The sequence below is a fragment of the Hypanus sabinus genome, chromosome 11 (genome assembly GCF_030144855.1).
Source record: "Hypanus sabinus isolate sHypSab1 chromosome 11, sHypSab1.hap1, whole genome shotgun sequence".
Taxonomy (NCBI): Eukaryota; Metazoa; Chordata; class Chondrichthyes; order Myliobatiformes; family Dasyatidae; genus Hypanus; species Hypanus sabinus.
Genome location: NC_082716.1, coordinates 50,085,892 through 50,108,787, shown reverse-complemented (window position 1 = coordinate 50,108,787; position 22,896 = coordinate 50,085,892). Strand labels below are relative to the sequence as shown.

The window sequence follows — 22,896 nt, the reverse complement described above, 5'->3', positions numbered from 1 at the left end:
CCAATAGATGTCCCACCTCTCTTAATGCTGGGTATCCTCCCTCTCTACTGTCAGTCTTGATGTAGGGGTTTCACCTCAAACATTAACAATTACTTTCCCTGCAAAGGTACTGTTCAGTCTGTGGCATTACTTTAGCAGTTCGTTTTTTTTTGCTTTATATTCCAGCATCATCGCTGTTAAAAAAAAAAAAATCCTTCTGTACTAGATAGTTTTGAAGAACGTATTTTCATAATGCTAATCTGTCTTCCATTTTCCAGCATTAATATATATGAAAATTATACTTGCTTGAAATTATGGCTGCAGCTGAGTATGATGAGGCCATCATCCACTGCAGTTGAGTTGTTAACACTCTTGACCCCAACTCCCAAGTAACCCACCAAAGATGCAAGAAAGAAAGGTAACCACCTGCCCAAACATACATCATTTCCACTTATCTCATGAAAGTAACATTGTGGGCATTATTTATCTTCAAATTAAATTTTATAACCAGCATTATTTGGTTTGGTTGAGAGTATAATTGTTAAAGAGCAGTGTTTGGATAATGTTGAAGGGTTGCTCCCGCCACACTGGAATTGCCCAGTCTAGTAAGACAGACAATAACTGTTTGATGCAGTGGAGTCAAAAACACAACATCATTCAATGCCCTTCCCCATCCTGAGTAATTCTGTTTAAGTGCCTTTTCTCACTCTCTGGCATACTCCTCCTAATCTTCTACATCTTTATCAGGTAATTTTAAAGTCCAGTTTTAACAATACAAGGATACCCTTACAAGGATATGCCTTTAGAACAGAGATGAGGTGGAATTTCTCCCTTTAGAACAGAAATGAAAAGAGATTTCTTTAGGTGGTGAATTTGTAGAAATGATTGCCACAGACAGCTGTGGAGGTCAAGTCGAGTTTGATAGGTTCTTGTAGGGTATGAGGAGAAGGCAGGAGAGTGGGGTTGAGGGGGATAATAAAACAGTCATGATAGAGTTGTGGAGCAGACAATGATCTAATTTTGCTTCTGTGTCTTATGGTCTTGTAGTCTAACCAGCTTTTGAGCACTTTATCATAATATGATTCAATTCAGACTGCAATATGAAAGGGAGAAGCATAAGTCACATGTATCAGTATCACAATGGAATATAGGGAATTGCAGAGGCCTGAGAGAGAGGAGCTTGCCCAGGTGGATTGGAGGAGGATATTGGCAGGGATGACGGCAGAGCAGAGTTGGCTGAAGTTCCTTACAAATAGTTTGTAGGATAGATAATGACCCACAGAAGAAGTTCTCAAGTGGCAGGGGTAGTCAACTGTGGCTGACAAGGGGAATCAAGGACTGCATAGAAACCAACCAGAGGCAACTAAAAAAGCTGTAAGAAGAGAAAAAATGAAATAAGAGGGAAGACTAGCCAATAATATAAAGCAGGATACTAAAAGATTTTTCAGTTATATAAAGAGTAAAAGGGAACTGAGAGTTGATATTGGATCACTGGAAAATTATGCCTGTGAAGTAGTAATGGGGGACAAAGAAATGGCAATGAAGTTAATGTGTACTTTGCATCAGTCTTCACTATGGAAGACACTAGTAGTGTACCAAAGGTCCATGAGTGTCAGGGAGCAGGAATGTGTGCCATTGCTATTAACAAAAGAAAAAATTGCTGGGCAAACTGAAAGGTCGTAAGGTGGATAAGTCACCTGGACCAGATGGACTACATCCCAGAGTCCTGACACTACAAAGTCAGCTTGGTTTCTGTAAAGGGAAATCCTGCTTAACAAATCTGTTAGAGTTCTTTGAGGAAGTAAACAAGCAGGGTGGACAAAGGAGAGGCAGTGGATATCATTTACTTGGATTTTCAGAAGGCATTTGATAAGGTGCTGCACTTACTGGAAAGATACTGGCATGGATAGAGGAATGGCTGACAGCCAGGAGGCAGCGAGTGGGAATAAAAGGGTGACTTTTCTGGTTGGCTGCCATTGACTAATATTCCTCAGGGGTCAATATTGGGACAGCTACTTCTGACATTGTTTGTCAATGATTTGGATAATGGAATTGATGACTTTGTGGCAAAGTTTGCAGATGATACAAAGATAAGTGGAGGGGTAGGTAGTGGTGAGAAAGTAATGCGATTACAGCAGGACTTAGACAAGTTGGAAGAATGGGCAAATAAGTGGCAGATGGAATACAGTGTTGGGAAATGTATGTTAATGCATTTTGGTAAAAGGAACAATAGTGCAGACTATTCAAATGGGGAAAAGGTTCAAACATCAGCACTGCAGAGGATTTAGGAGTCTTCATGCAAGATTCCCAGAAGGTTAATTTACAGGTTGAGTCTGTGGTAAGGAACACAAATGCAATGTTGGCATTTATTTCAAGCAGTATAGAGTATAAAAGCAAGGAGATAATGCTGATCCTTTATTAAAATACGAGTCATGCCGCACTTGGACTATAGTCAGCAGTTTAGGGACCTGTATATCAGTAAGTGTGTGTTGTAATTGGAGTGTAGAGGAGGTTCATGAGGTTTATTCCGGGAATGAAGGGTTTAACATACGAGGAGTGTTTTGCAGCTTTGGGCCTGTACTCACTGAATAGAGAGTGTGGAAGGATCTCATTGAAACCTATTGAATGTTGAATGGACTAGATAACATGGATGTGAAGAGGATGTTTCCTATGGTGGGGGTATCCAGAACTACGGGGCAGTGCCTCAAAATTGATAGGGAACCTTTTTAGAACAGAGGTAAGGAGGATTTTTTTTTTAGCCAGAGAATAGTGAATCTGTGGAATGCTCAGCCACAGACTGTGGGGAAAGCCAAGTCTAGGTATATTTAAGGCGGAAATCGATGGTTTCCTGATCGGTCAGGGCATCAAAGGATATGGCGAGAAGGCAGGTGTATGGAGTTGAGTGCGATCTGGGATCAGTCATGATACAATGGCAGAGCATACTTGATGGGCTGAATGGCCTAATTTTGCTCCTATGTCTTATGGTCTATCTCATATTGTCTTAAAGATTTTCTCTCGTTTCTTCAGGTGCCCTGGATCATTTGCTCTCCTAAAAGCTCTTCATAAATGTGCTGTTGTACAGAGTGCTAAAGATCTGTATTGTCTATTTTGCTCTGTTAAAATTGTTATCAGCCATTAGTTGACATCTACCATGGAGAGTGTTAAAGATAGCATCAAATGTTTATACATCTCTTAATTGGTTTATTGCAGGTATAACTATTTATCATCACTGAGATGTTTATTTAGATGTACAGTATATACTTATTCAGTAAAGCAATAACCATATTTCTGGAGAATGGCAAGTAGAACTACCAGTGTCATCGCATGTGACTATCAAGTTCGGGAAGGCCAGAAAGGGAAAACTCATGCTTCCAAAAAGACTTGCTACTCGCATTCCAACTTTTCTGACTGAAGACCGGCGTTGGAATTCTGACTTGCTGGACAATCTGTCCTTGTGACTCCACTCCTTTCAAAGAAAAATGGTAGAGGATTTATTGTGTGTTGCAGTGGTAGAGGAAGGAGAGGTAAGGTGTGGGTTACTTCCATTCCTTTTATTATGTTAACTTGAATGTAATTAAGTGAATCTCGTGGTATAAAATATGTTAATTTTTAATGTTTTTGTTATTTTGTTCTTTAAGTGTTGAATGTTCGGGATACAAACAGATGCCACAAATATTCAAGTTCTTTCCATTTAACCATATAACTATTACAACACGGAAACAGGCCATCTTGGTCCTTCTAGTCCAGGCCGAACGCTTACTCTCACCTCATCCCACCAACCTGCACTCAGCCCATAACCCTCCATTCCTTTCCTGTCCATATACCTATCTATTTTTTTAAAATGACAGAAGCGTGTCTGGGACTTCGCGGCCGAAGCATTTGTCTGGGCGGAGTTAATAATTTTAATTTGGAAAGCCCTGAAGTGTAAACTATTCGTTTCACATTACGCGAGATAACTTTCATAGAAGTTACATTCTTTGTAATTGCAGTTAAAGAGTTTAAAAGTTTATTTGAAGTAAAGGAAACGTTCCATTGTGGATGTTAATGTGGTTTGTATTATCCGCAAAAGAGCAACTTTAGTCTTAAAAAATTCCCAGAAACTTGACGCAATATGGTAACAATTTTATTGCTGGATCTGTTTGCTTGCAAGCGTCATTTCCTGTTAATTATTAGTTTGTGAATTTACCAGAAAATAATAACGCCCGAATATTATTTTATTTTCCAGTCTATGTAATTAGCTAGATCCTTGTGGTGGTTGGACCAGCAGCAGCTCATAAATTGTAAACATCTGCGATGTAGCTATTTGAAAGTTCTGCACTTAGTTGAGATGTGCCACTGGAGCCTGCGTTACCAATTCCGTGTTTTCTCCTGGATGGGGATCATTCCAAACCACTTCCTCATTTGTAACGAGTAAAGATTGGCAACTGTTGAACCAATTAAATCAATCGAAGTAACGATTTAAAGGTTTAATCCCTCCTGCAGATTAAATTAAAATATGACACAAAATTTTCTGCTACGGCAATAGGCATCCAGGTATATTTTGTAAAAAAAAGTTAAGAAAATGCATGGTTCTTCCGCATTAAATTGCAGTGTTAATATTAAAGAAGACATCCTTTTTCGACAATTTTATTGAAATGTGCTGCTGGAATAAGCATGAAAAATATTACAAGTAGTTTTCACTTGACCTGAGCCAAAAGGCCGAGACCGAGTTTTCAATTTAAACATGAATCTCCGGAAAATTCATTTGTCTGTCTATCTATCTATCTATTTATTTATTTGCAATCTACCAAAATATTTACGTTCACTTTAAACCATCGCAACCCCAACTCCACATTCTGTCACAGTTTACCTGTCGTGAGAGGAACGCCTCAAGGAGAATGAAGAAGGAGGGGTTGGGGTTTCTGTTACGATATGGCTCCTGAATGGATACTGAAAGAGTCGATCAACACAAAGACAGCCAATCCTAATACCCAATTTCTCTTGCTTTGAGCAGCCATTCAAGAGGCGTTCTGTGTCATAATTTCCTAGCTGGCTCAGGTGTTCGTAGACGGAAGAGTGCAGACGAGAGTTAACATAAGTTTGTCGCTTTTAATGATCTGATATTTTTGGTCAAGTAGCTTAAACCAATGGAAGTAAATAAAGCCGACCTGTGCGATAGTTTGATAATCTGGGTAAGTGAATCCTCAATAACTGTAGTCAGCCAACGTCAGTTCGCAGGTCCCATGTTCACTTACTCACCTGTGGTGTCCTGTACAGGTAATGCTTGCAAACAGCCATTATAACCCTGAGTAAACGCGACTGCAACAGCTTTCATTTTCTGCTTAAATTACTAATTAATACAATGTAATTACTAAGTTTATGGTGTGTTTGGCAAACTGTGGTAAAATAGTGTAATTGCAACACCGTACAAAATGTTTTAATACTAAAGAGAGTCACTCTGCAGGCCTACACTCATGGATAGAACTTCTCCTTTGCTTTTACTAATGATATATTGCATCATTCAGTTAATACTAACCCTTTCCCTTTGTGACGATTAATTTTGCTTTAAAATATAGAACAGTTATGAAATTCAGCGTTTTCTGGACTTTGCTGTATAATCTAGCAGTTTTTTCTAGACTTGAATATTATCTCAATGGTCTTGTAATTTAATTTTTTTGTATTTTACAATGTACCACAGTTAATTTTTCAGTAATCAGTAAAGGTAAAATGGATGGAGGAGCCAGAGCTGCGTGAGTGGGATATGGGAAGGGAATGCGGAAAGCATCACTTGGTGAACCAGGGGCTAAATCATCAAGATTTCTACAGAATAGATAATGTATTTAAGTGGTTTACTGTAGTTGATTAGAATGGTCTTTTTGACAAACCCAGTTCTGTTTTTAATTTCTCTGGTCAACTTTGTCAGGTAAATTCAAATGTATGCTATAGTACTTGAACTATGCATTGTATAAAAAAGTTGAGTTCTGCTTTAGTCTGATGAATCTGCTCCTATTGCAAAATGGCATAATAGGTGCAATTTTTTTTGTTATGAAAGAAGATTTACTTTTAACTTTAAAAACAAAATCACACTGGAGCCATTGAATATCAATCCCATATAAAACCAGCTCATTCCACTAAATTATTGACTAAAAATAAAATTCATTTACTGTTTGTCCGTTGTCTATAAGCTCATTTTCTTTGCACTGTACTAATTACTTTTGATGAAAATAAGTTTGTATAACTGTAGAATAACAGATTGCACAGAATTTTTTTTTTCACAAAATCCAGTTGTTTTAATTGTAAAACACCAGTCTTCAGTCTGAAATCTAACTCCATTTAACTCACTACTGATGCTATCTGGCCTGATGAGAACATAAACAGAACCAGCCTTTGGCTCTTCATGCCTTCTCCACTATTCAATAGGACTGATCATCTTTCTCAGTACCTCTTTTGTGCATCAAGTTTTAACCCTTGATTCAGCTAATATTCAGAAATCAATTAATCTGCCTCAAATTACTACAGATTCGTAGACAATCATCACAGTTGCAGTCTCACAAAGACCCTATACATTTTCTGCATTAAATCATTATTCTTATATTCTAATCCTCCTCCAATTAAGGCCAACATTCCTTGTTGAACAGAAATATTAGTGATTTATATGCATGGACATTTAGGTCCTTCTGAACAATGACACATACTAGCATTTCAGCATTTATTTCCATTTTATTTTCTACTAAACTGCGAAAGGAGCTCAGGGGCATGTGGTCTCTTCGCCTGGTGGGATCTCAGCCAGATTCGATGTTTCTAAGGTGGTTCTGGTCCCAATACCTTTGTCTGCACCCCTTAGGAAAATGTGCTTCGTGCTCTTATTGTTACGGAGAGCAGAACTGAAGTAGGTAAATTATTAGAAGGAATACTAAAAGATAGGATCTACAAGTATTTGGATAGACAGGGACTTAGTAGAAAAAGTCAGCATGGCTTTAACCAATCTATTAGAGTTTTTTGAGGAAGTTACCAGGAAAGTGGATGAAGGGAAGGCAGTGGATGTTGTACACATGGACTTCAGTAAGACCTTTGACAAGGTACTGCATAGGAGGTTAGTTAGGAAGATTCAGTTGCTAAGTATACATGGAGAGGTAGTAAATTGGATTAGACATTGGCTCAATGGAAGAAGCCAGAGAGTGGTGGTAGAGGATTGCTACTCTGAGTGGAGACCTGCAACTAGTGGTGTGTGACAGGGATCAGTGCTGGGTCCATTGTTATTGGTCATCTATATCAATGATCTGGATGATAATGTGGCAAATTGGATCAGCAAATTTGCTGATGATACAAAGATTGGAGGTGTAGTGGACAGTGAGGAAGGTTTTCAAAGCTTGCAGAGGGGTTTGGACCAGTTGGAGGCTGAAAAATGGCAGATGGAGTTTAATGCAGACGTGTGAGGTATTGCACTTTGGAAGGACAAACCAAGGTAGAACATACAAAGTAAATGGTAGGACACTGAGGAGTGCAGTAGAACAGAGGGATCTGAGAATACAGATACAAAATTCCCTAAAAGTGGTGTCACAAGTAAATAGGGTCGTAAAGAGAGCTTTTGGTACATTGGCCTTTAAAAATCAAAGTATTGAGTATAAGAGTTAGAATGTAATGGTGAGGTTGTAAAAGACATTGGTGAAACCGAATTTGGAGTATTGTGTGCAGCTTTGGTCACCTAATTACAGGAAGGATATTAATAAGGTTGAAAGAGTGCAGAGAAGGCTTACAAGGATGTTGCCGGCACTTGAGAAACTGAGTTACAGAGAAAGGTTGAATAGGTTAGGACTTTATTCCCTGGAGCGTAGGAGAATGAGGGGTGATTTGATAGAGGTGTATAAAATTATGAGGGGTATAGATAGAGTGAATGCAAGCAGGCTTTTTCCACTGAGGCTAGGGGAGAAAAAAACCAGAGGACATGGGTTAAGGCTGAAGGGGGAAAAGTTTAAAGGGAACATTAGGGGGCTTCTTCATGCAAAGAGTGGTGCGAGTGTGGAATGAGCTGCTGGATGAAGTGGTAAATGCGGGCTCACTTTTGACATTTAAGAAAAACTTGGACAGGTATATGGATGAGAGGGTTTTGGAGGGATATGGCCCAAGCGCAGGTCAGTGGGACTAGGCAGAAAAATGGTTCGGCATAGCCAAGAAGGGTCAAAAGGCCTGTTTCTGTGCTGTAATGTTCTATGGTTCTAAAGTTGACAATTTCATATTTTTACACATTGTGTTCCATCTGCATTGTCTTTGTCCATTTATTTCACTTACATCATGAGTCCAGGGACAGGGTGAGAGATCAACTGCTGCTGTATCTGAGAAGCATTTGTCATACTTGCATTGCGCTGTCATAGAATTCCAGAATGTGAGCTTGCAACTCGTCAGCAGACTCGCACTGGCTGGCCATTAACTTGACCTGGCACCTTATCCAGTTCCATATTAAATTTGCCTCCACTGCCCTCCTTCACAGAATATCTGTGACTAATTGAAGTGTCCAGGCTTTAAATTACAGCCCCTTGCAAGAGCATAAATCAGATGATAAAATCAGTGTGGAATTTTAAATTTAGATTCTTAAAATCTGCCTTCAGATTCTATCTGCTCTAGACTCCAGAGACACAATGCCACTTAGCCTTCCTACTTGGTGGTATTGATATTAATCTGCTTACTGAATTTTACTGTGGCAGAGTTACCTTTATTAATTGAGGTCTAACTGTACCCAGATAAAACACAATGGAAGATAGGTAAACAATGTACAGTGTGGATTCTAGGAATACAGATTGAATCCTTGAAAATCTCAAGCTATGGACGTGTTATAATGAACTTTTCAATTAGAAGTGCCCCTTACACAACCCACCATAATTAATTCAGATATCTGTACTCCAACATGTCTCCCTCAACAGCGTAACTAAAGTAACCGAGTATCATTACACCAAACTTGGATTGCATTCCGTCTTTAATGTTTAAGCAATCAGCCAACACGAGGCACTTTGAAATTACTTCTTTTTTTTTGGTCTTTCCAGCAGAAACTAACGACAGAGGTTTTAATGGTGTTGAGGAAAAAATATTTCACCCAGTGAGTGGTGGTTATCAACTTTCCATCATAAAGATGATTGAGGTAGAAAGCCTTACAATTTTTAAAACTGAAATACTTGGATGGATACTTGAAGAGCCATTACCTATAAGGCTATGGGGCCAAGAGCTGAGAAGTAGGATGAGCCGAAAGTTCAAGGTTGGCCTTCTTCGACACATTGCACCAATTTGCCTCTTTGTCTGTAAATTTCTGTGATCCTTTTGTAGGAACCAGAATTTCTATCTATTGTTAGAAATCTCAGAACCAGCAACAAAATGCATTGCAGCTACTGTTTTAGAAAACATATGGATCTCTGTCCAAAAAGAGCACTGATAATGATTTCTGTTGGACTGTTTGAAAGGATTTAGTATGTGGAATATGTCATGGTTTTTTAAAATCAAAATGACTAACATCTTCATGATGTAAATAATCAAGACAATGAAAGCTTTTGATCAAATTTGTCCTTGTTTGATATGAAAGAAGTTTGGAAAGATTGCTGAAAGCATGACTTATGATGCTTCTTGATGGATTGACACCCAACCTGCTTAGCCTGTTCTTCAATGCTCTTTATATATATTCAATGGTCTTACCATTCTACATCCCTGTGATATCCTTCAGCCCTTCAAACATTTCAAATATTTAAGATATGATTTTAATCACTTTGCTAATGGTGATCACATCTTCAGCTACATTAGCTATAATTTCCAAAATTAATATTTTCAGATTTCATATTTTCTTATTTTCATTTTGATATAAAAGGGAGATATTTGGTCCATTGAGTCTATGCAGATTCTCAGAGCAATCCCATAATTTAACCTATTCTCTTTCACATCTCCATGACCTCATGCCACCTCCTTCCCATTCTCATTCCAGCAGGGTGGTTTACAACAGTCAATTACAACAGACCTGCCTGCATGTCTTTGAGACATGGGAGGAAACCAAAACACTCAGGGGAAACATATAAAATCACATTCTCTATCTGTGTTTCAATGAGTTAGAGGTTGATCCTTAAAAAGGGATATCACTGACGAAGCTTTAATCATTTGTCAGAATTTTTTTTGGCTCACTCTCTGAACTTGTTTGATAACCATCTGGTGCAGTACCTTTTGGTTGTTTTGCTGTGTAAAAGGTACAACATATATAAATGTTGCTTTTACATTCAAAAATCAAAACATTGAATCTACCTCAAAAATAAAATAGAAAAGAAGGTGATTATTTTTATTTTCTTGAACAGTTTCAGACTATTTCCATCTGTTCTAAGTTTACAGCTCCGGGCCAAGACCAATCCATGAAGTGAAGTTTCCCTCATTTGTCGTATAAACCATGTTCAGAATGTTCCATGAAGTATCCAAATGAGTAATGGATATTAATAATTTTTTTTAAAAATGAGCGTGCAACTCAAGTAGTTAGGATTCATTTCTGTTTAATGTAAATATAACAATAAGTTGAAACCAAGTGTATAGCTTATAAGCAATTACTCTACTATCCCATTGGTACTGGTGAAGTTCCATATCAGACAGTATGGGGATTTTTGAATCATTTATAGATTATGGACATTTCTGGCAAACCCATTTTTCACTGCCCTGGTGAGGATGCTGTAGCTAGTGAGCTGCAACCTCTGACCAACCTGATCCATGTACTAAAGGCACTATTGGATAAGGATTATTATGTACTTAAGTGATTTAACATACTGGAGGTGTCATGCAACATAACAGAGAATATTGTCAGGGTGAAGACAGAACTTTATCAAAGTTATCTTATTCTCTTCAGTCTTTCTCTCTGCCTAATCTAGTCTCTACGATATATACCTGTATTAGCAGTGATGCTATGCCTCTGTGTATAATGGCACATTGAAGGGTTTCTGAGCCAGGTGCCAAAAAATAAGTTCCCAGGAATGAAGCATATTCAGGCCATTGTGTTTATAGACTGCTGATTATCTTCCTAAATAAAATTCATGAGTCACATGAATTTTTTGGGAAAAATGCAGTTGTCAAGCAGTCCTTAATTCTTAAATTAATTATTTGTTCTTAGCCGCTATTCTGGGATTTGAATTTGTGTCTTTGATTCGATGCTTGTAGTTATGAGTATGGTGACAATCTTCATGCTAATGTGTAAATGATGAGTTAATAAATCCTAAAAATGTCAAATGAACTTGTTACTCTGAACTTGTTTTCTGTTCTTCATTGGAGGGAGATATGATATAAATTGCCATTCTCAAAATGTTATAGATATCCCATTCTCATTCTAACATGTTAGTCCATGGCGTCCTCTGCTGATGTGACAAGGCCACTCTCAGGCTGGAGGAGCAACATCTCATTTTCTATCTGTAGCTTCATACCTGATGTCATGAACGTGGATCTCTTCCCCTCACCCTTCTCTCCTTTTTCCATTCCCTATTTTGTTTCCCCTCTCACCCTACCCCTCATCTCCCTCTGGTGCCCCTCCTCCTCCTACCCTACCCTCATGGTCCACTGTCCTCTCCTTCAGCACTTTACCTCTTCCAACTATCACCACCCAGTTTCTTAATTCATCTCCCTTCCCCCACCCATCCATCTTCCCTCTCACCCAATTTCAATTATCACTTGCCAGCTTGTATTCCTTACCCTCCCATCATCTTTTATTCTAGCTTCTTTACCCTTCTTTCAAGTCATGATGAAAGGTCTCAGTCCAAAGCATCAACTGTTTATTCCCCTCCATAGTTTCTGCCTGATTTACTGAGTTCCTTCAGCATTTTGTGTGTGTTCCTCAAATGTTAAAAAGGCAATTTAGAAAATAGTTGTAAAATATTTGAGAGCAATTTGATTTTCTGGAACAGCAATGCATAGTTTAATTTGAATACCACATTCGCCGGAATTGATGCCTGCAAATTGAAGCTGCACAGAAGAAAGAGTGGAAGCCAGGTTGAATTTTAAAATGATGAGAAGCATAGGTAAGATGAATGGTAACATTTTGTCCTCAGGGTAAAGGAGTCCAAAAACTTGAGGGTATAGATTTATGGTGAGAGGGGAAAGATTTTAAAGGGACCTGGTGGGGAACTTCTTATTCACAGAAAAAGAAAGGAAGGTTATGGAATGAGCTGCCAGAGGAAGGTTTTGAGATAAGTACAATAGTATAATTTAAGAAGTAATTGGATAAGTTCATGGAAGAGCGAGGCCTGGAGGAATATGGACAGAAAGCTGGAAACTGGGACTAGCTGGGTAGACAATGCAGTTGGCATGGACTTGTTAGGCTGAAGAGCCTGTGAAGGTGCTGTATTTTTCTATGACAGTATTTGCATGGCAAAGTGTTTCCTAAATTTACTCCTGCTTTGGTTTGCCTCATGTTGATCTCCTCAACCAATGGAGATTGTTTTCCTTTGTATGTTCTCTTTAAAGTACTGAACAATTCAATAAAAGGGCTCTCTAGCTCTCCAGAGAATTCAATCCTTTTTAATTTAATCCTTATATTCTTGGTGATGTTCTAAACAATCTGTCTGAGATCAAGGTAATTTTTCCAATATGTAATCACTAATGTTGCACACACTTTGGCATGCTCTTGTCAGAGATTTGTACAACTTTAACAAACCATTACTCACTTGTATTCCAGTTGTATATTCATTGTATTTTCAATGATATTTTCATCAACTTTGGGTATAGATCACTCGGTTTCTTTGAACTTCCTTGTGCATTAAGATAGTATTCTCTCCCATTTAGATATAAAATGGATAATTTTATGATTGTCAACTTTAACACACATTTGTTGTAGTTTACACATTCACTTAATTTATTATATTCGCTTTGTATGGGATGTTCATTTCTCAGTATTAGCTGTGGCTCACTTTATGAAATATAGTATTCACTTCAGAGTTTAACATTTCTGAATTAAATTCACACTCTAAAAGTGAGAGCACAAGAATGTACTTCATTGGAATAACAAGGAATTGTTGGATTGTTGGAGGGTCGCTTTCAGATGAAAAGCTGAATTAAGGCCCAAATTCTCTAACCTGGAGATCAAGGCTCAAAGATGATGGCACTACTTTAAAAAGTAATGGGAAAGAGAGATGAATATCTATAGAAGCTTATTTCTAATTCAACACGTGCCTGCCAAAGGTGCAGGAGGGAGCAAAGGATAAATGTTTGTGGACAGATTCATTTAACTGATTAGCCTGATTCATTTTAAAGTTTCCTGCAGCTTTTTCTGCAATTCACCTGCAGGATCATATATTGTTCAAGTCCCAGTTTAAGTTTTATGTGGACATCAATAAATTTTCCAATAAACTAGGAAATCTTACAAATTTACACCAAATAAAGCACTTTTGGACAATTTGATGTGCGAAAGGTGTTCTGGAAAGGCTTTCATCATTCCTAATAGAAATTGAAAACATGCATATTACACTTCTGTGGGTGTATCGTCGTCATTTTGAGTTCCTGAAAGATATATAAACTGACACACCAGAGACAAGGAAGTATACTGTGACTGTCACTGTGGCATCAAAATATCTGGCAGATTGACAGAGCTGTATTTCTCTTTGTAGGGTCGTATATTATAAAATTTAGATATTTAGATTAGCTATAGTGTTAGTCTGCTCCCAGGAAATTTACACCAGGCTGATGGAACAGTAGCTTTGTTTTGCTTCCTTAGTTTGTTGTCTAAAACAATCCATGCATAGATCTTATTACACTAATCAAATAGTCTATTCAGTCATACTACACCATCATGGATCCTGTTTTCAGACCTGCAACTGAATACCATATGTATATGCTCACTATCTTTCCATAATGATTGAGCTGACAGAATGACTTTACTGTTATGAGTTGTTTGTCTCATGGGAATTTAGTATTTATGTCAATGCATGTGTGTGTTTTTAAAGCATAATTCAATTTTTATAATGGTAACTGATCTATATAAAGACATAGACAAGCACAAAGCATATGAGCTTTTGAATAATCCAGAAACCTCATCATACATTTTGTTTTTATATCATGTGATCTGTGCATCAGAAACATGCTACACAATGTATAATCAATATTTCAGCAAATATCTAATACTGCTGATTAAAGATGATGATATTTTGAAGGAAACATAATAAAAATAGTTCAGTGAAGTAACAATAGTTCAAAAATAACAAGGCAGCTTGCATGAATATCCAAGAAATTTCAGATGTTGGAAATCTGAAATAAAACAAGAAAGTATTGGAAAAACTCACAGCTGAAGCAGCATCTGTGCAGAAACAGAATTAACAGTTCAGGTTCAAGATCAATGTTTTTAAGGATTCTGAAGAAATGTCTGGAACCTAAAATGTTAGGAAACTTTCTTTTTCTACAGGTGGAGCTTAGGACCAACATTTTCTGTTTTTATAACCAATTTAGATGATTACATTGATCCATCTATTTATTCAATAAATCAAACAGCAAGGGTTGTTCATCATAAGAAATTTGCCTTAGTTCTACAATAATTAAATAAATCCTTAATTAGCCAAAACTATTTTTGTTTTATTTCCTTGAATCAAGATTTTCATTTGAAAGTGTCTATCTCTCAGTCCCTCTCTTTCTATGTATATATGATTTTTATTTAAGGGTGGACGTAAATTTATCATGGTAGAAATTATCTTGGAATTCAACAGCTTTCTCATATTAGTTTGTTTCCTGCTCTTTCATCAATTCAAAGCAGCCCTTTTTTATTGTCCATTATTTTGTTTAACTTTGCGTCTGTCTCTTTTTCATTCTTAGGAGTTCTTCATTATGAATCCTGTCTTCACTTAAGAATGCTGTGTGAAGAACTGCTGGCAATTTAAGTTAGTTCATAATGGGGAAGAAATGAGGCAACTTAATTTGCTAATTTTGGTACTGGGGAGTCTAAAGTGAATGACAGGCTTTAAAGTGTTATGAAATTTCTATAAGTTTTTTTAATGAGAAAATGTAGGTAACACAATTCATATGATTTCTTATCCTGCAAAAATAAATTCTATCACTTGAAATTGGTATAAAAATAAATACTAATACATTTCTAAATACTGTATATTGGAAATTAAACACCTACGATATATGAGCAGAATTATCTCATTTGGTTTGTTGTGTTTGTTCTGCCATTTGACCATGGCTGATCTATTTTCCTCATCAAACTCAATCTCCTGCCTTACCCCATAACCTTTCAATTTCTTACTAGTCAAGAACTTATCAACTTTTGCTGGAAATATACTCAATGACTTGGCCTTCACTGCCATCTGTGGCAATGAATTTCACACATCCATCACCCCCGGCTAAAGAAATTGCTATTCATGTTATGTTCTAAAAGGATGTCCTTTTATTAGGCCGTACTCTCTAGTCCTTAGTTTTCCACTATTGAAAACATCCTTTCCACATCTACTCTATCTTGTCCTTTCAATATTTGGTAGGTTTTAATGAGATCTCCCTTCATTCTTCTAAAATCCAGTGAGTGCAGGCCCAGAGCTATCAAACGCTCCTCATATGTCAAAGATTTGTGAGGCTAAAACTAAAGTAATATTATTTAAGAGGTGTTAAAGAGCATAGTGTATTTAATAAGTAGAGTGGGGGAGAAGTGTGAATTTTGATTTGTATCAAAGGAGAGCTTAATAGTTTCCATACTTCTTCCTGTTTCTTTAGTATTAAATATCTCATAATATTTTCTGCTTCTTTGTCAGGTCTCCTCTTGAATCTAAATGTGACTAAGCATTTTACTGCTTTGAATACTCTAAAAGTTCATTTTGATATAATCCTCCCTCACACCTACCAACTTTTAACCATCTTGGAGAGAGATGAGAAGTTTGAGAAGTTGCAAGGAAATCTTTAACAGAAGATGTATTAAGTGGTTAAATTGGATTAAAGGATGGCACAGTACATCCACTGCCTTACAGTTCCAGGGGACTTAGCTTCAATCATTACCTTTGGTGCTGTCTTTATGAAGCCTGTATATTAACTCTGTGACTGTATGGGTTTTTACTGAGGCCTCCATTTCCCCTCTATGTTGGTAGATTAATTTTATTGACCATTATAGAGTTCCCTTTGCGTGCAGGTGAGTGGTAGACTCTTTGGGGAGCAGACGTTAATATGGGCAGAGTAAACTGGGATTACTTTAAATGTGTGAGTATAGATTTAGTGGACTGATGGGCCTGTTTCTGTTCTATATAGCGTTGTCTCTAGATTACGGTTGATTACATACCAGGCATGGAACCCCTCTCATAAATGAATCAAGAAAAACAATTGAAGAAATTCTCTCATTAGAGCAGTGATTAAAAGCATAGGCAAATATGTTGAACTTTGTATGATACAATATTTTAAAACAGAAATTTCATGTCAGTTCAGACCCAGAAATTATTTTTCCATCCAGAGTTTTGGATAAATATAACAAAGTACAGAATCTTCCATAAGTTTGGTTGTGCAGCCACCTATGATAATGAGAAGAATTTAAAAGAAAATGTACGTTACCCTGAAACAGGGGCAGGTTTTTGCATATTTTCCTATGAAGGAATTAATGGCTGTGTAAAACCCCAATCATGAGATTACCATGAGGCAACCCAGTAATGACTTTATTCAGACTACCCAAACCAAATCTGTGCCTTGCATGGTATATTTTTCACATTAATCGATCGTTGTATGGAACTCAATAAATATTCCCCAGGATCCCATCTTTAAAGAAAACTCACATAAGCTCACAGCCATTGTCACTCACTTTATTTGCCCATACTTCTGCCCCTGTTGTCAAATGCTGAGATGCCAGTGGGTATACTAACTTGCAATCCTCTTCAGATGGTGGTTGTGTTTTGCCAACACCATTGTTCTCAAACTGGAAGTCTGCTTTCCAAAACACCTTGTGTTTCCCCACTTAGGCCACATAATCTGTGCCACCTCTCCATCTGGGGATGAGAAAGCCTGAATTCCTAGGCAAGAAATTTTGGTATTACAGATCTGTTTATTTAAACTCTAGTCAGGGATAATTATAGATTTAAATATTCCAGAATTGGTTATCAAACATTTAAACTATCCAACATTGGGGTGGCTGAATAACTGGAGTAGTCATGATGTACACCAATCTGTAGCTTATTGGTTGTAAACTCATTATATATTCAGCAGTAAGGCTGCTGCTTCCTGGAAGTAATTTGATATGTATGATCAACTCCAACCAATGCTTGACATTTTAGAATAATAATTACTTGGGCACTAGACGCAACTGAAGGATCAGATGACTTTTAAAGGAACAAAACCCAGGTGATTCCTGTCATAAAAGTAGTAATATAATATTGAAGCTCAGGCAGCAGCTGTGCAAGTACTTACTGTTTGTTTGATTTATTCTTATCTAGACCTGTAATTGAAAGAAATCTTGCTTAGGAACCAGTGTGATTCAGTCTCAATAGAATAACGATACTTTATCATGTTATAGAAGAAAATCATGAAAAGAAACCATCATAAAATGCAAAACAAGAGCATTGTCATAATTGTTAGAAGAAAATGTATCTTTCTGACACTATAATAAATTGCTTGTTAATTTACAATGGCTAATGGATGATATGTCCAGTCATCATAATAGTGTTGACATTGTTGATCTCAATGGATGTAATTTATACTCAGATTGTCAATGTTTCCTTCACAGCTACAGACGTTCAATGTTTCCTCAGCATGTGGAAGTGCTCAGGATTTAATCAGCGGAGCTACCATGGCACAGGTTCTTAACCAAATGTGAGTCATTAATCTTGAGCTAGATGTTGAATCCCACCCAAATCTTGGTGTGGTGCACATGCTCTGTATCTAATAAAGCCTCATTGAGATAGACCCCAGGAGCAGCAACTGGCAGTGATAACTCCAGACACGGTTAAACTGTTTTGGGAGAAGGAGGTTGGCCAAGGGACTCCCGTTATTTCAAGGATTGGGTGATTGGGAGAAGTGATGGGTGAGGTGGAAGAGAGTCAATTTGTAATTACAGTTTTATTTGTAATTAAAGCAATGTGGCTGCTTGCAACTTTAATGTAGAACTTATAAAATGTTACCTTGGCTTCCAATGGAAGGACCATTATTAGGCCACATCCAGGATACTGATTGTGATGCTCTGCCCATAAGCACCTCAGGAATGCCCAGTTGTGGGAACCAGGTTAATTCATTACCTACCCCTGGCATAATTATGTGTGCTGCACTATATGATAAGAATATTCTTGTGCAGTAGCTGTTTGCTGAATTATTTATGGAAGTATCAGAACATGTCAAAAAAAAACCAAAATAACAAACTGGAAAAATTCTAATCCTTTGTGTTTACAATGGTTGTGATTTTTTTGCTTTGTTATGTCCTGTACATTTCCTGTCCTGTGTTTCCTCTTTAACCTGTGATGCAGTTCCCTGGGACACCTGCAATTACCCTTCTGTTGCTGACACATGCTGGGGACTGCTTGAAAACAAGGCCACCCCCCCCCCCCCACCCCACTCGCTCACTCTCTCTCTGCCATTCTGCAGAAGGTACTACCACACCGCAATCACACTTTTTCCCAGTACCTTAACTTACTTTAATGAATATCATAATGAGAGCAACCTTTTTTAGGGGTGGGTGTGCCTGTGTGTCCTCTTTATCCTGTGTTAAAGTTTCCTGGGTTGCCCTCCCATTCTGCAGAAGACACTACCACACTACATATCACCTTTTTTCCCTTTATCATATACCTTTGTTTGTAATTCCTGTTGTGGCCTGACTCTTTTGTGTTACTTTCCGAGAGCAGAAGTTGTAACAGTGTTTAACCTTTCTTTCTGCAATCCTTGCAGAGACCCATCTTTTTTCAATGAATCGTGGTTGAATCGCATTAAAAGTGATGTGGGTGAGAATTCTAGATTGAAGGTACAGTTCTGAATGCTATCAAGCTGATATTTTTAAGGATTAAAGCATCATTGGGATGTTTTGTGTAATAATTAAAAATATGGCATGCACATTATTTTAGCAAATAATTTAATTCATTCCTCTTCTAGTAGCTCTAAAATGAACATGTTAAACTGGATTCAAATTTCTGTGAACTTTAGATTTAATTTTGTAATGGTAAAACATTGGAGTGTGCAGTGGTCTTTAACAGAAAATATAGAAAAGTTTGGGACAAATTCTCCGCAAATTTTAATAAATTGCAAAATAGCATACTTATTAAACTAGTATAATTCAACTGCCATACACATAAAAAGCCCATTTATACAACTTGATCCAAAAAAAAATCAAATGCAAAGCTATGCTGGTTTCACATTTCTGTACTAATTATTTATCTGCCTTGACTTACAAATGCAAAGTTTCTCTTCATAGCAGTCTTCAAGGATTTATATTATTTCTTATGTGTATGCTATTCTCCACAGCTGAATAATCTAAAGAAGGTACTTCAGATGGTTCTCAGTTATTATCATGAGGTAACTTTTTAAATTACTGTGGTTTTGATGCATGTGGTGGGGAAATGGAAGTAGGAGAGCTATCCTAGAACATATGCCCACGTGTAAATTTTCACCCTGGCATTAGAGATGCATGCCTCTCCAAAGACCAGCACATCTGAATGTATTCCCTTTAGTTTAGAAACTCAGAACTTTGCTAAGTAGCAAGATTAAACAGTTGTAAACTTAAGGCTTCCTTTTCCTCTTAAAACTTTCATTTTCCTGGAGTTCTGCCCATTCTATTAAACTAATGGGTAAAGGGTGTTTTTGTAACATGGCTGCAGTGTTTGTTCAGACTGAACTTGTCAATGTAATTCTGGTTAGAAAGTTAAATGGCTTCTGTATTGTTTAAATTACCTACAATGTAACTATAGCTTCCTAACCTTCATGCAAGTCTCAATTCTGCTTTCACTTAAAGCACTCATCCATAATTTTATTAGCTCTTTGCTTCCCCATTTGCCTCTATATGGGGTACTAGACCTTCAGTCTCCATAGATTTCCCCCCCTGAATCTGGAAGCTGAGTAAGATCTGCTTGCCCAGATCTTGCTAATTTACAAGATTTCTTTGTTCTCATGTATCAAAGTCAAATTTTCACTCCTTTTGTAATTCATTTTCTTGGCTTCTTTGACCGTACATCAGCACTGGTAGTTTCCTAGTGCCTTCTATTAATTCTCATTCTCTGGCTATCCTTTTTTCCATCTTTCGAATAGTGAAAAAGACCTTGGCTTTCTTGTCCCCAGGCACCCTCCAATTTGCCTTTAGTTTTTATTGCCTAAGTCCATCCAACACACTATCTCCTCAGTCCTGATGCAGGTTTTCAACCCAAAGTAGTTCCTTTCCTTCCACAGATGCTACTTCACTTCTCAGTTCTTTCTGGAAATTGTATGTTGCTCCAGATTCCAACATCTGCAGACTCTTGTGTTTCTACTCCCTGTTTCAAATCCTTTATCTCTTTCTTTCTTTCCTTCTGTTTGTTTAGAAGATTTGTGTGAACAATATGCAAGACAAGCTTTTCAGTGTACCATATAACCATATATAACCATATAACAATCACAGCACGGAAACAGGCCATCTTGGCCCTCCTAGTCCGTGCCGAACCCTTAATCTCACCTAGTCCCACCTACCCGCACTCAGCCCATAACCCTCCACTCCTTTCCTGTCCATATACCTATCCAATTTTACCTTAAATGACACAACTGAACTGGCCTCTACTACTTCTACAGGAAGCTCATTCCACACAGCTATCACTCTTTGAGTAAAGAAATACCCCCTCGTGTTTCCCTTAAACTTCTGCCCCCTAACTCTCAAATCATGTCCTCTAGTTTGAATCTCCCCTACTCTCAATGGAAACAGCCTGTTCACGTCAACTCTATCTATCCCTCTCAAAATTTTAAATACCTCGATCAAATCCCCCCTCAACCTTCTACGCTCCAATGAATAGAGACCTAACTTGTTCAACCTTTCTCTGTAACTTAATTGCTGAAACCCAGGTAACATCCTAGTAAATCGTCTCTGCACCTATAAAATGTGTCAATAATGAAACCAATTGCAATCCCAGATTAGGGGATAATAGTTCTTCAATTTTCTTTTTTTTTCCATAATGCTTTTCCAAGCTTTCTGTGTCCACCCCTTTGCTCTCAACCTACAAGAATGAAAAATCCAAATATCAGAAAGTATATATTGATAATTGAAGAATTCAGGAAGTTTGCTTGTCTGAATAAGTTCCGCTCATTTAGGCTTCCACTCTTTATAGAAATGCAACAATTGTGTATGAATTCTGTACCTCATCTGTAGAAGGGATTATATTCAGAAGAAATTAGTTTTAAGACTGGACTTTAAAACAAAACATCTATCTTTCCAAGTGGAGACTACTACTTTTAAAAACATTATTTTCATCCTTGATTTTCTAAAGGTAAAGGTTTGAATGCTTTGAGGGGATTTTCTGTGTAGATGGCTGTTCTTCATCTGGAGTCTAAACTGTAAATGATAACAGATTACATTCAAATGTAGGAGCCATTTCTGCTGAACCTAATCATATTCTCCAAATGTTCATACATGCATAACTTCCATTTAGTCATTAACAACTTAATGAAGTTATTTTAATACTCTTCTTTTTTTTTGATTTCTAACTTCAATTAATTTAGCACAGGTTTTCAAATTAAATCTGTATTTTAAAGATCTGGATGGTCTCATTCTGTTTTCAATAGTATATTTGCAAATGGACTGAGATTCATCTGTTCAAGATTTCAAAGTAAATTTAATATCAAAGAATGTATAAATTATACAACCCAAAAGAACACAATTTAAAAATAAAGACCAACACCCAATGCGCAGAAAAAGTGGAAGAAGAACACACACCATGCAAACAATAGAACTGAACTACAGTGAGTCCTCAGATCTAAACCCCAGAGCAGCCCGAAGCAAGCCCAATGCCTTGGTATGAGACCATCATATTAGTGGACATAGAGCACTGCAGCCACGGGGTAGTTTTCATAGCCTCTCCATAGTCATGGAAAGAGAAGTGAACGTTCACAGGAGTGAGTGAAATCCGCTCCTGCCCCCGATCCCTGCCTTTCCAATGTATCGTTTAGATTGTCCAAACACCATATCATACTTTGCACCAGGACCCAGGGACCACTGCCGTAAGCACACCATCCAGGCCTAGAGCACATCACATAGTGAATCACTCCGGGCCCAGATTTTCCCACCTAGCCTGAAGCCCCCCTTAATTTCTCCAAATCGGCTCAGCACCCAGAGCGATCCAACCTCACATCTGGTCCATGGGGATCAAAACTCTGCTGCCTTGGCTTTTCTGCTCTGAATGGCTCACTCCATTTGCATCAATTCTACAAAGTACCAGGGCATTTCATCCCTCGAACTCACTTTGCCTTCGCTTGCCTTTTCATTGTTTATGATGATAATTTTTCACAATTTACTTCATAAAAGGTGATATTAGTAATGGTTTCAGTTGAATTTATTGCCTTTTGAACTACTAGTGGGCTGTTGCACGCGTTCGGTAGCACCATCTTGAACACTTAAAGTTCAGGTGTGTTTGGTGTCAATTAAATAGTTGATAGACAGTTGAGAATTATTTGTTTCACTTGTACAAGAGATGACATGTCTAACAGCTACACTATTAGTAATTGAAAACAATTTGCAGGTACTCGGTCAACAGATTGCAGAATCTCTTCACCCAGATTTGAGTCTGATTGTAGATCATGTCGATGTAGTGGGACTCGGCAGATTGCTCCAACTGATTTTGGGGTGTGCGGTAAACTGTGAGAGGAAAGAGGGTATGTGTATTGAACATTTATAATTTTGATTTTTCAGAGCATTGCAATCAGTTGTATGTGCTCCCTTAGGGCTGTATTTATATAGAAAAGGACATTTCACATTAATTCACCTACCCAACTCCTGAAGAAATTGATTAATGCTGAGATATAATTTTTAGGAAAATCCTTAACTCTGCCTGT

At 37.5% G+C, this 22,896-nt stretch overlaps 1 protein-coding gene across 2 annotated transcripts in view; it reads left to right on the top strand.

Annotated features, from left to right (window-relative positions):
• Positions 1-4,976: 4,976 nt before the first annotated feature.
• hook1 (hook microtubule-tethering protein 1) overlaps positions 4,977-22,896 on the top strand; it is a 79,022-nt gene continuing 61,102 nt past the window's right edge. Inside the window, exons 1-5 of one of the 2 annotated variants that reach the window (XM_059984304.1) lie at positions 4,977-5,150; positions 17,633-17,718; positions 18,784-18,856; positions 19,354-19,404; positions 22,584-22,716. In XM_059984304.1, coding sequence (XP_059840287.1) covers positions 5,106-5,150; positions 17,633-17,718; positions 18,784-18,856; positions 19,354-19,404; positions 22,584-22,716 — 388 coding nt within the window. In that variant the 5' untranslated portion in view covers positions 4,977-5,105. Of the gene's footprint in view, positions 5,151-14,801; positions 14,820-17,632; positions 17,719-18,783; positions 18,857-19,353; positions 19,405-22,583; positions 22,717-22,896 lie in introns of those variants that run through there. The other variant, XM_059984305.1, reaches the window with a different exon arrangement.